This window comes from Lutra lutra, chromosome 3, assembly GCF_902655055.1.
Source record: "Lutra lutra chromosome 3, mLutLut1.2, whole genome shotgun sequence".
In the NCBI taxonomy this organism is placed as follows: domain Eukaryota; kingdom Metazoa; phylum Chordata; class Mammalia; order Carnivora; family Mustelidae; genus Lutra; species Lutra lutra.
The window spans coordinates 121935063-121949204 of NC_062280.1; the positions used below are offsets into that span (position 1 = coordinate 121935063).

At 41.9% G+C, this 14142-nt stretch overlaps 1 protein-coding gene across 2 annotated transcripts in view; it reads right to left on the reverse strand.

Moving 5' to 3' along the window:
- MIPEP (mitochondrial intermediate peptidase) overlaps positions 1-14142 on the reverse strand; it is a 171816-nt gene extending 157674 nt beyond the window's left edge. For both annotated transcript variants that reach the window (XM_047722922.1, XM_047722923.1), the window contains exons 1-4: positions 13824-14142; positions 11480-11653; positions 7785-7873; positions 4934-5020 (exon numbers count right to left, since the gene is read on the reverse strand). In XM_047722922.1, coding sequence (XP_047578878.1) covers positions 4934-5020; positions 7785-7873; positions 11480-11653; positions 13824-14012 — 539 coding nt within the window. In that variant the 5' untranslated portion in view covers positions 14013-14142. The remainder of the gene's footprint in view (positions 1-4933; positions 5021-7784; positions 7874-11479; positions 11654-13823) is intronic.

Genomic DNA, 14142 nt, shown 5'->3' on the forward strand with positions numbered 1-14142 from the left:
CGCCGCCATGATAATTGCTTATTTATTTCAACTCCATCCAAATCCCAATAATTAAAAACATAAAACAGTGAACACTTGGACAATTTTTCAAAGGCCTACTGTATGAGATTTCCAGTTTTTCTTCCAACTAGTAGCAGCTATTTAGAATATTAAATTCTTTGATGCTGTGCCGGAAGCTGAGTTTGTTGGCTAATGAGAATTGTTTTCTTTCTCTTTAATCCTGCTGCATGCTTGGAATCAATTTCAGGTGTAACACCTCTTTCTGTCAATAATAATTTTTTTTAAACTACTACTTTTCTGGAATTAAGTTATCTAAATATTTGATCTACTCTCCTGGCTTTTGTAGACTTTTCATAAAGGGTATATTTATCTTCCTGATTATTGTGAATCAAAGTTCTTCTAAAATTCTGAAAATTCAATAGACCACATTAATAATTTAGTCACTTACCTTCTTTCTTAAATAAAGTGCTTCACTTAAGCCCCTAAAATATCCCCATTATCTTTACCTCATGGTGATCTCCCTTCCTGAATAGTCAACCTAAAACACACTCTCCTCTCTCTTTTCTAGCAAAGGCATTTTCTGTTTATTTTAATAAGAGGGGGGGAAAGATAACAGGGGTTAATAAATGGGGATGGAAATGTACTGTATATGGTAAGTTTATTATATAAGTTTATTGTGTAACAGCTTTATGTAGAAATGTAGAGAAAAATGAAAATCACTAATCTCACCAAAGATAACCACCACTATTAAAATTCACATGAAGAACATGTGAAATTAAATAAAATACGGTTAGAGAAATTAGCACAGTGCCCAGCACATAGTGGATACTTGAAAAATGTTCGCTGAGTTTCTGAATGGACGTATGTATGGGGCACTTAATTCCCTCACACTGAAACATCAAACAGTCTGGCTGTTGGGTCAGGTGGACTGGTGGGAGACATCCAACAGGACCCCGTCCTGAGAAGCAGAGGCAGAGGCAGCATCTTTGGTCTCATAAAGATACTGTCTCAGTGGCAATGAACTTGTGGCTAACACCAACAACAAAAAAGACCTTCCCTTGGCTTCTATCCAATCTCCTTTGAATATATTATACTACTTCTTTAAAATAATTGGGAGTCAACTAAAATAGATTTTTGTATCCTGGTTTTTCCTTTAAAATTATACCACAAACATTGAACACTGCACTATCTCTTTAAATACTCTTCAAAAACATGGTTTTTAATGTTTGTAATGTTTGGTCATATGGATTAAAGATATTTTCATTTTTCCCACTCCTATAATCCATGCTATGACAAATATCCCTGTTACGTACATCTCTTTATCCTTATTTATTCCTTAGGATACGTTCCAAGAATTCAATTGACCAAAAAGTGGTCCTCCATAAATATTTTTATCAGTTTACACTTAACCAGAGAGGACCCATCATCCCAAGCCATTAGAACACTACTGCTCTGTTTCAGCTTTGTTAAGTGAAGGGCTCTTTGTTCGATCTTTCTTGAAGGATGGTAGAATCCCATTCTTTGAATGACTACCATGTACCAGACATTTTACTTTCATTACTTCATTCAAACTTCATAATAAACTTATGAAGTACTTTTTTTATTCTCCTACAGAGGAGAAAACAAGACCTAGAGAGTCAAGGAGCCAATATCCACCCAGGGCACTCCAACAGCAGAGGCCGCGTGTGCTATCCCCACTTCACACGATTCCCAGTGTTACACTTGCTACACGGTTCCAAGTTTAATGGCCATCTGCCTGCCATTCCTTATTTTGTGAAAGGAGAGTTTCACAGAAAGAATCCTTTACCTTGTTTTCTATCAGGAGATCCACTTTTTTGTTTTATTTTGTTTTTTAGTAATCTGTAAGGCCTCCTAACACAGTAAAGATATTAACCCTTTAGCATATAAGTAACATTTGTCCCATTGTGTATTCTGACTTTGAATGTGGAAAAGTTTTACCATACCAAAGTTTGTAGTCTTTATATCATCAAATCAATCATTGGTGGTCTGACTTTGGTATTATGAGAAGACAGACGTCTCACCTTCCAAGACTGTCAATTCATATCTTTAAGTAATCTACTTTTTCCCCCAAATAGTTATCTCCTGGCCTAACATCATTTACTGAAAACCAAGTCTTTCCCTACTGATAGGAAATAACACTTCTATCATATAATAAATACAGTCTTGCATATATTCATGACTGTCTGAATTTTTCTTTTCTTTCATTGACTATGCTCGCAGTGTAAAGTATAATGCTCTTTTTTTTTTCTAAGATTTTATTTATTTATTTGACAGAGAACACAAGTAGGCAGAGAGGCAGGCAGAGAGAGAGGGGGAAGCAGGCTCCCTGCCGAGCAGAGAGCCCAATGTGGGGCTCGATCCCAGGACCCCAGAATCATGACCTGAGCTGAAGGCAGAGGCTTTAACCCACTGAGCCACCCAGGTGTCCCTATAATGCTCTTTAAAATATAGCAGTTTTATAATGTCTTACTACCTGGTACAAATCCTTTTTTAGTACTTTTCTCACCAGATTTTTCCTGCCTATTCTGGCATATTTATTGTCTATGACTTCAAAATCATTTTAAGTTACAACAGAAAAATCTTCCTTTGTAGACTGGGTAGCACTAAACTTACAGACCAGTAGAGACCACCCCTGAAGCTTTCTTCTTTCTTACCTCAGACTATGGTACGTTTCACTACTTAAATATCATCTTTCATGCTTCTCAATGTGTGTACATGCCTGTGTGCGTGTGTGTGTGTGTGTGTGTGTTGAGGTTCTACAAGCTTTGTGGTCCTAAGTTTATTTCAAGATGTATTACAGCTTTTTTTTTGCTCTTGTGACTGGGATTTTCCCTCCATTATATTTTCTGAAGATGATGTGTTTGTTATATTCTTTGCATACAAGAAAGCTCTTAATGGTTTTGGAAAAACCCAAGTGAAACAGGTTTCTTTATAGCTGGGCGTCACGAAGACCGCAATCAGCTAAAACTGTTTAAGAGCAGACTGTACATTAACTTAACTAATGGGACCCTTCTGGGAATACTTTTAGAACAGCTCATAGAACACAGACTTCATAGAATGTATCAAAGAATAAGAGGATGATCTACTCAATTCAAATCATTTCTTTCATAACCTGTTATGCCAAGATAATTGGTTAAAACCACAATTTTCTGTTTTATACTTGCACTTTATAATTTGTCATCTTGCACGTATTTACCACACACAAGGTTCTCTCTGGGGGCTAGCCAGCTTTCCTGACGACACACAAGTTTCATGGTATTTCAGTTTTAGTTCTTCAAATTCTTCTTCCTCCCATTTCAAGTTACCTTTCCTTTCTAGAATACTGATATTCTGCCCAGCTCATTTTTCCCAATGTAGTTACCATTTTGTTACTTTAAAAATCCTCTTGGCATTTTTAGTGACACCTAGAAATGAGGTATGTATCCTGTTAGAACAAGTCCTTTGCACCTAAAATAGTCTGCTAGCCCACTGCAATTTCTCTATGTTAAATGTAGAAAAATCAATCTTTAGCAAAGTCAAATTATGAATAACCTGCTGTCTCTACTCAAAGTCGTACCATTGAATATAAATACCTATGAGCAGGCATTCAACTTTTTTTGCTAATGAAGACAATATCATGCTCAAGGCTAAAAGTATAGCAAAGACAGACTATTCTGATGGGACAGCTAGCTTTACTAGTATCCTGAGACACAAGATCAATGAAGCGAAGTAAGATCAAACCACTATCTACATATTAGAAGTCAGGTGAAAATAATCCCCCAAAGACAGCCTCATCGTATGGTCCATACAGCATGGTAATCATATATCTGATTAACAAGACCCCAGTACCAACTGATCCCTACAGAACAGGGCCTCATGTGGGGGTCAGAAGCCACATATGGAGACAGAAAGGAGGGAAGGAAGCAGGGGGGAGGGAGAATCAAGGAGTGAAAAGAAGTGCCCCATAAATAAAAAGTAAATAAGTGGGACACCTGGGTGGCTCAGTAAATCTCCTGAGTGAAGAGCCTAGAACCCAGAACCCAGGGTTCCAGCGACTGCCTTCGGCTCAGGTCATGATCTCAGGGTCCTGAATCAAGCCCCACATCGGGCTCCCTGGTCAGCGGGGAGCCTGCTTCTCCCTCTCTAGCTCCCTCCTGCTTGTACACTCTATCTCTCAAATGATTAAAAACATCTTTTTTTTAAAAAAAGTATATAAGTTATAAACAGGTAAGAAAAAATATTAACCTCTGTGCTATAAGTAATATATAGATGGGTTAATGACACACTTCTAAAATCATAAATAAATACATTTGAGCAAAGAAATATGGTATCCAAAATCCTCTATCAAATGCAGTGACTTAGAAATTAAGCTTTTTCAATTCAGAATAATAAAGGTAATCAAATGAACCCAAAGAAATTATTTCAAGGCTCATGACATCCAACCAATCAATAAAATCAATTTGCTTCTCTCTTCTGGTGGCACCGGCTATAGAACTTCAAGCAGCGAGTTAAGTGTTACTGCCAACTGCTCACAGAAAGTCATTCCTTTGTTAAGCACTTACTGCAGGCCAAGAAAGGCTGCCGGTGCTGGGATGCGGCTCTGAACAAAACAGACCAGTCCCTGCCCTCCTGGAGCTTCCGGTCTAGCCAGGCAGAGGGATGTAAACAAGTCAGCAAACAGATCATGCTGGAAATGATTAGGACTGAAAACACAAGCAGGGTAAGAGGATGGGGCATGACCTGGTACCAAAGAGGAGGAGACACCATTTGAATGAAGTCCTAAAGAAAGTGCCAGAGTCATGTTGACACCTGGGGAGAAACACTGCTGACAAACAGGGGCTGTGAGTGCAGAGATCGTGGTGGGGGAAGGAGTGGTCTTCCCATCTTGCCCCTATAATCACAACCATAATGAACGCAAAGGAATGAGTAGTACCTGGTTTCTGGATCAAGGGAATCCACAAGATTTTTATCAGCTAGCAATTTTTGCAAACTTTGATATAATTCCACATTTGTGTTCAACCTAGAAAAATTACAAATAAAAAAAAATTAAATGATTTTCTAACACCTTCTTTTTAATTTTACATTAAGAGAATGGTGTCACATCCTAGCATACTTATGCCCGGAGGCCAAAGGTTTGGGGGTTTGTTTTGTTTCTTCATTTGGAAAAGAAATAGCATAACCAAAGTTAGTACAGAAACAGGCAGTCCTTAAGCAAAGCCTCAAGGTACTAAGTGTTCTGAAAGGTAAACGGATACATTTAAAGCCACAGGCAGCAGCTGGAACCAGAAGAGCAGACAGGAGAGAGGGGAGTGGGAGGAATGAAGTAGGGTGATCTGAGTGATCAGAGCCCACTGCCATTGAGAAGTCATTGTTAGCAATATGCTCGTGGCCGTTTGTTTCTTTAGTAAGAAAAGGAGTGGTGATGGGAGAAAGGTTAAACACAGATTCTCCAGTTCCAAAGTGAAGAGCCTAGAACCCAGGTAACCTTTGCCCATCGGGGCCAGAGTGGCAGGCCCACATGTCGAGGAGAGCTCAAGGACACAGGCTTCGGGACCCCACACTAGAGTTACAACACCAGCCCTACTACCACTCTGTGACTTTGGGCAAGTATTTGAACTCCCCCAGCTTGTTAGACTTCAGGTCACCCCAAGGGTTAAATAAGATGTTCCCCCCTATGAAGGAACAAATAGTAGTTATCATTAGGTGGCCTTGCCACTCTGTCCTTGGTCCCCCAACCTGAGTTCTGCCCTCAACCAAAGCCACAGTCCCATTACTAGGTCCTGAGTTCCTTCTTCTTCCCTGGATGTCAGAAAGTCCTGGCACTCTCGGGGCTAAAGAGTGAACTGGTTTTAGATACAATCTGCTCTCTGCCCCATGGACCCTCAGGGAAGGGCAAGGCTGTAAGAACCATCTATCCATTCCTACTCAGGAACTCAAGGATGGTCATGTTCCCAAGTCAGTGCATAATCAAACACCTGCAGCTTTGTAGAAATCCAAGAGTTTCTGTGGTTCTCATGGGCCATCCCCAAAACCAAGGGAACTGAGGCAGTCACCTCAGTGGGAAAATGGTCAACAAGAAGGGCAGGCAGGCATACCACCTCTCCCGCTCCCAGGCAACAATCCCAGGAAACCAGGAGAATATCAGTGTGGGCACCTACCTCCTCCAGGCCTGCCCCCCCTACAAGCTACTACATGTCAAAAGGACAGGCATTCGAGAGCCTGCACTGTAGCCTCTTCAAAAGTTTCAATAAATCTCCCACGTTACGTTTTATGTCATGAGATCTTAAAGTCTCCATTTTAGTCTAAAGCTGGCATTAGCTCTAAACAAACACACCTAATTTTAGGCTTTTATTTCCTCTACCCGAAAATCAATCAATTCTACACATGCACCTGAAATCCTCCTGTTTCTCAAAGATCAGCGGAAGCGGTAACGATACAGTTCAGTTAGACCAAGGAGAAAAGGAGTCCTGGTGCTCCGGGAGGAGTGAGAGCAATCCCCGGCCCTCGGAGGGCCTCGGGCTAGCTGCTGGAGTATGGCCAAGAAGGAAAGACTGGAACGCTCTCCAGGATGAAGTGAAGACCTTGCACAGATCCTCTTGACCACACTTTGCTATCAATTATGGCTCCCTTGTTGTCCTCCCACAAAATTAAGAACCCACATCCATTATTCCAGAGCTGTACCTAAAATCAGGCCCGATACAGTGCTCAAGGTGCCTCAGGCAGGCACCCAGGCAGCTCTGACTCATTTCCTAGGGCTTTTCCCTGGGTGATGCTCTTTCTTCCAAGGAGACCCCAATTCCAGTCCCTTCCTCATGCCCCGTGTCTGCAGTGCACAGGGACCAGTTTTATCTCAGTCAGTGAGTCAGTTTTCAATGGCTGTAAGTGAATCACATGCACTGTCCCAAAAGCAGCAAATGCTGCTCAATGGGTCAGAAGCAGGAGCAGCATCTCCTGAAGGGCTGGGTCCTCAGCGAGCCTTGTCAAACCAGAGAAGCCACCACGCTTGGCCACCACGCTCCTCCTCCAGCTTCTGCTTTGTCAGAAATCCTTCCAATGGTTTCCAGTTGTAAATTCCTGCCAAATGAGCCCTGGCGCTCCCGCTGGCTTTCGACCCTTTCTGACGTGGTGTCTTGCACCTAAGTGCTTTTGAACATGGCACTGTCCACCTCGAAGTCATTTTCATGAGCACTTATGAGCTCTCATAAGTGGCTTAAAATATTTCAATTTACCTCAAGATTGCCTGAAAATAACTCACTTCATCAAGGCCCCAGCCTACCTCAGCCCTCCTTGAGAGTTTAATGAACCCCCTGACTAGTCCTCCCCACCCCAGATCCCAGGGACCCCAAGGCTACCTGTCTCTGGCCCACAGCCATTAGTGCAATAGCAATTTAATCACAGAATCATCAAGAAACTCCAACTTGCCACTGAGGTACTAAAAAACTCTCAATGTAAACAACAATAGGGGGCGTGGGTATTAGCTATGTGCCTGATGCCTCTAGAAGCACTCTAGAAGCAACTGTCTCATTTTCCTCACAGTAACTCTAAGAGGGAAATCATGTTATTACTTCACTTACAGACAAGGAAGCTAAGTGACAGAACAGATGAGCAGAGATAAACAACTCGTTGCGCTGCAGGAGCCGGGGAGGAGTTCACAAGGGCCTGTCCCCAGGGTCCTCCCTCTTCCCCACGGCCCTGCGGGGACAAGCGCTGGAGACCAAGTTCTTCAAGCACAAATCCACAAGACCACGTCACCCGAGGTTGTAATGAAGGGGAGCAGAACATACTTTTCTACCATGGTGCCAATACTTCTACAAGCTTCTTCCGCCGCCTCTCTGAATGCGCGCTCTGGGTGAGCAATTTTCACAAAATCGGCCTAATGAAGAAAGACAAAACCAAGAGGGAATTTGATGGAAGCTTTCTTCCAAGATCTGAGGGTAAAAATGAAAACCTGAGCAAGTATGCCATTTGGCTGGCCCTACTGCATTTCCATTACTGACATTTTCCTAAACCAGTAGGGCTAAGCGGCTTCTTGCTGAACATATATTAACTCTTATTCCAATCAAGGGGGTTTCATTTCAAAGAAAATACGTTCACTAGCCTTATTTCAGAAAAGCCTTTCTCCTTCAAATATAAACACCAAGTGAATTCTTCCTAATTCTACGGTTCAAAAAAGCAGAATCTTCTCTCAAATATTCTAAAACTTCCTAACAAACATTGTTTGCAGTATGGTGCTCACACGTTTGCTGGGCTCTGGGAAAGAACTACAGAGGCAGTTTTTTATTTTTTTTCAACTGACAGACAACATAGTTTCAAGACTGATTTAACTACTTTCTTGCCTTTGTGCAGAAAACAAAGGCATATTCTCTCTTTATAGGCCTTTTACTAAATATGAATTCCCTGTCTCAGCTGAAATGACTCCCAACTACGAGTGCTAAAGTGGCTTCAATACTGAGTTTAGCATTAAACTGAGATAGAATTCTTTTTACTTTTTTAATGAAATCCCATAAAACCAGACTTTAATTTTCATGTTAATTGTAGTATGTTGCAAAAAAATGCAAGGGAAACACAAAATACCACATACCTTCTTCATTCTCCAAGAAAACATATGTGACTATAATATGAAAGAAAATCACCACAAGGTAAAATTTCCTAATTTTATTATTAGTTTTCAATGTAAGAACATTTAAATCCATAGTTTTATACATTTGACGAAACAATAAGATAACATTAATACTAGAGCACCTGAAAAATGAGCTATGTAAAATTTACAATTTGTATAAATTACTAATCTACATGTTGCAGAATTTACAATCAATATTTATTTCAAAATACTGGCATACATTTTAAATTTCATTTGTGGGGCACCTGGGTGGCTCCGTCAATTAAGCATCTGCCTTCAGCTCAGGTCATGATCCCGGGGTCCTTGGATGGAGCCCTGCAGGGAGCCTGCTTCTCCCTCTCCCTCTGCCCCTCCTCCCCACCATGCTCTCACTCTCTCTCCAGCTCTCTCTCTCAAATGAATAAATAAAATCTTTTAAGAAATTCATTTGTAATAGTGATGAGGAAAACAACACTGTTACATAAAAGAAAAAGAAAGCAAAACCATACGACCATTTGGTGGGAAACAACAGTTTCTAAAACCCTTGCCTTATTACAGTATTGATCTTACTGGCAGGTAAAGTCTTAAAAATTCAAAAGGAAAACAGTTCTTTTAATTTTTTTACCCGAAGACTTCCATGTGTAAGCCACATTTACAGCTTTTTAAATGAGATATTACCATATCTCATAAGTACAAAAATCTTCAAAACTAGGACAAGCTATGAGGGAAAGAGTTAAAAATCTCTTACCAAGCAGAAGCACCAATGCAAAAAAAAAAAAAAAATCCTAGAATACCACTTAATTAAAATGAGGCTAAGACAATAAATAAGCCACCAACAAATAAAGTCAATACTTGATGGCACATAAGTGAAATTCCCTGACAAATATTTTCCTTTTCAGCTTTCAGTGACACAATTTCGTGGAGAAGGTCACCGTGAGGCATCTTCAGGCATCTCCCGGGTCCTCCATCATTCAAAGTGCTTGCTACGCACACACTTCAGAACAAGATCAAGACCCTACAAAACCAAGAAGTGACTACAATAAGCCTGCAGCACACCTCACTTCACTCTCGGGAAAAACTCTTTCAGATACTTTATCAATTTCCTTAAAATGGGGAAACTCACAGTGACCGTATGACAATCTGAAGGGTGTTACTGCTCAATTCCGGTGTGCGGGAGGGGGAAAACGTTCCAATCAGGGAACAGCAAAGATGGGGAAGTGTTATGTGAGGTGAGAGGTCATTCTCAGAGGACAAATGATTCCATTCATCTGACATTTTAAAGAAGACAAACTACAGGAATGGAGAACAGACAGGTAGTTGCCAGAGGTAAGTGGGGAGAGCTGGGTGGACTATATATAATTCAGGGGCTTTTTTGGGGTGATAGAATAGTTATATATCCTAATTGTGATGGTGGCTACATGAACACATTAATTAAAATTCATAGAATTGTACCATCCCCAAAAAGAAGTCAATTTTACTGTATGATAATCTTAAAAGTAAATAACAACTTAAAAAAAAAAAAAAAACAGGGAGGCTAATTGACTTTCCAACCTCCCCAAAGTAAGGAAGACCTATTCACTGGACCCTAAGCAGCCAGACTACATGTAGAAGGTACAGAAGAGCAGGTGAGGGCATGAGTTCTGTGGCCAGGATTCCTGGCCTCTGAGCCCAGCTCCATCACTTCCTAGCTTGATGACCCTGGGTATATTAGTTCACCTCTTACTGCCTTTCTTTCCTCATCTGAAAATGGGAGATATGCTGAGAAAGTTAATTCAGTTAATCCAGGCAAACCTCTTACCAGGGTCTGGTGCCTCATAAGATCTAAAAAAAAAAAAAAGTTAACTTCAGAATATAAACTCCATGAGGTCAGAGAGTGTGTCCGTCACAAGCCATGACATTCCCAGTGCCTAGCACAATGCCTGGCACATGGTGGTGACTCAGTATTGAATGAATGTGAAGAGAAAGGTATATACAGTCCAATAGCAAGTCAACAAGATCCCAAGGGTCCACAATGTGGAATTATGTGCATTACTGCAATCTCCTTCACTGACATGATTAATGAGGAGGTGGTCTTTGGGACAGATAAAATATCATGCCTTCTACCTCAGCAGTAGGATTCTTAGTGAAGAGACCTAGGTACATGTCTATATCCACTTCAAAATATGAAAAAAGGAAATCCTTAATATAATCGGTTTCATATCCAAACCTTAGTTTTCACTGGAAAAGACATTCCTGAAAAGGTTTTAAAAAAACTGGCTTTTCGTAAGATTAATTTTATTATAAATGTACAGGTAACGGTCCTATTAAAATTCTGACAGAAGTTTTCATGAATGGGGCACCTGGGTGGTTCAGTGGGTTAAAGCCTCTGCCTTCAACTCAGGTCATGATCCCAGGGTCCTGGGACTGAGCCTCACATCGGGCTCTCTGCTCAGCAGGGAGCCTGCTTCCTCTCTCTCTCTCTCTGCCTGCTTCTCTGCCTATTGTGATCTCTGTCTGTCAAATAAATAAATAAAATCTTAAAAAAAAAAAAAGTTTTCATGAATGAAGAATCTTTGTCAAATGAAGACTCTTTGCCATACAAGTAACCATTCTTTTATTATACATCACATGTGCATTTTCTTAACTATACATATTAAAGTACAAGTTCTACATACCACCTTTTCCTATATGTTTTTCCCCCCTCCTAAAAACCTACTCCCACTATAACAAATTACACCCAACAGCTCTCAAATAGCTTATATGCTATTAGTCTAGGCGCTGCCAAACCAAGCACCAGATGCTTTGAACCCTAGAGTCTCTGACATTAAACCTAATGAACTTAGCTTAAATTTTAACACCTTGACAGAGAGGTAGCCTCAAGGCTTACAGTAAGCGTCTTACCAAGTCGGCCACCCTGCACAAGGAATCAGAAAGCTCGTCAAAAATGAGCACGGTCTGGGGTCCAGGCGGCATGGAACACACACGCTCCACAAGCAAGTCTGCCTTTCTCAGGGCATTTTCTTGTGCGATCCGAAATCCTTCTGGGGCGCTGAGCTCAGGAACTCCAAAAAGACCCTGCAATCCAGAGAATATTTCCTATGTGAGGCTAAAAATATGACTTTTTTGGTATTAAGCCCTTTTTTCATAAAGGAATCTTGGTTTTCATTGGGTGTATCCTATCATTATATTACCTGTCATCACAGATACTATGTTCACATTCCCCACATTATTCCACATAAATTAAGCTATGAATATTTTAAGAATGGACTTTTTAATTTTTAAATATTTCATAAAAAAACAAAAATAGAATGATAAAGGTTAGCTGCTCTGTAGATGACTAACATGTTGGTTTTTGAAAACAGCAAGAGGTAAAAACTTCCAGGACTGATAAGGCATATTGTTTCTGCAAGAAGGGATGCATGAAATTAACCTCTTTTCTTTTTTTTTTTTTTTTTAAGATTTTTATTTATTTATTTGACAGAGAGAGATCACAAGTAGATGGAGAGGAAGGCAGAGAGAGAGAGAGAGGGAAGCAGGCTTCTTGCCGAGCAGAGAGCCCGATGTGGGACTCGATCCCAGGACCCTGAGATCATGACCTGAGCCGAAGGCAGCGGCTTAACCCACTGAGCCACCCAGGCGCCCCAAACCTCTTTTCAAAATGAAAGAAGTTGAAGAAAACACAGTTCCAGGCAGAGCAGAATCAGGACCAAAACCAAATTAGATTCTTTACACTGATTTAATTTGGTTCAAGTACAGACTATTTTTCATTCCCCAGCACACCTCCCCATACTGGAGGATGGGAATTCTAAAGCTCAGACCACCAGTTACGGTAATGACAAAAGAACTACATAAACCTTTGGGGCTTTTTGTTGTTCTTGTTTAATCAAAAACTGATTCACATATACGAAAATCTGTTACCAGTTTTATAATCATGATACACGTAAGAAAAATAAACCTAAAATTAGTTTTATTTCATCCACCCAAAACCAAACTTACTCTTTCCATCTTTCTACTCAGTACCTATAGGTAGTTGTTCTCCTCTTCACCCTAATTATGTTAAAACCGTATTATGTTATTTACCCACACGGAAGTTGGTGTAGCCAATTTCATACAAATATATTTTTAAAACAAAATTGATGACAGAAATCAAATAAGAAAACACATCATTAGGATCAGTGTAACCATGTCCTAGACTCTCTATAAGAAAGACAATGTTAGAAATAATGAAGAAATAAAAAAGGCAAAAATAAAAGTAACAACCTGAAGTGGATAAAACCCACAAATGTGAAGTAGAACTTCACCTGAAGTAGGCTTCAGGTAAGCCCCTTCCAAGCTCGCTTTCCTTTCACCTTTAATTCAGTCATTCAATAAACTCTGAGCGCCTAGGGAATGCCAGATACCATACTGGGTATGTGGAGATAGGAAATACAGAAACCAAAGAATTCAGTCAGTGACTTCCTCGGGGAAGAAATCAACGTGATCAATGCCATCGCATTATAAGCAATGAGACTCTTCTCAATAGTTTTGTGTTGTTGGCTTTTTTTTTAAGATTTTATTTATTTATTTGACAGAGAGAGATCACAAGTAGGCAGAGAGGCAGGCAGAGAAAGAAAGGAGGAAGCAGGCTCTCTGCGGAGCAGAGAGCCCAATGCGGGGCTCGATCCCAGGACCCTGGGACATGACCTGAGCCAAAGGCAGAGGCTTTAACCCACTGAGCCACCCAAGCGCCCCTAGTTTTGTGTTTTAAAACAATTAGAGTACAAACACTGGGAAAAATTAAGAACGGAATTTCGAGCATCAATGGAATAGTAACCACACGACTACCTGATGCCACCTATGAACAGCAGGGCGGGGCCTCCAATACACAAGTGTAGGGTTGGAGCAAAAGTGAACTTTAAGCCGGGATTGGTCTGAGTGTGAGGCGAAGGCGGGACCCTCCAAGCGGAATTCACCGCCACCTGCTAAGATGAACTATTTGAGTTCACGGGGAGCACGGGCTCACGAAGAGGCACGTACTGGGACCCACACTCTGGGGACAGGACCAACAAAGGCCGCCCCGCTCCCTTAAACCAGTCCCTCAAAGAGGAGGTGACGGGCAAGGTCATCAAGAGCGCAAACGACACAAAGTGGGTTCGCTGCCTGGCTCCTCCCAGACCCAAAGGACCCCTCCTAGATCCCTGCTGGCCACGCGGAGAAGGGACCGGCTTATCTCGCGCCAAGGGGAGCCCCCTCCTGCGCCGCTCACCCGGCGCTCGCCGAACAGGTCCAGACGGCGGCCCTGGGGCTTGACATTGAAGGCGGCGCCCACTGGGGACCAGCTGGTGCTGACCTCTCGGGCCCGGATCCCGGCTCCGAGCCCGCGCAGGCCCGCTCGCCCCGGCCATAGAGCCGCTGCCCGGGATCCGAGCCCTCCCAGCCTCCAGGCGCACAGCATCTTGTTCCCAGAGCAGCCCCGTCCCCCGCCGCGAGGTCCCGCCCCTGCACCACAGCTCCCGCCGCGAGCACGCGCGCAGCGTTTCCAAGGCAGCGGCCCACGCCGCACCACGTGACGCCAGCGCTTCCGG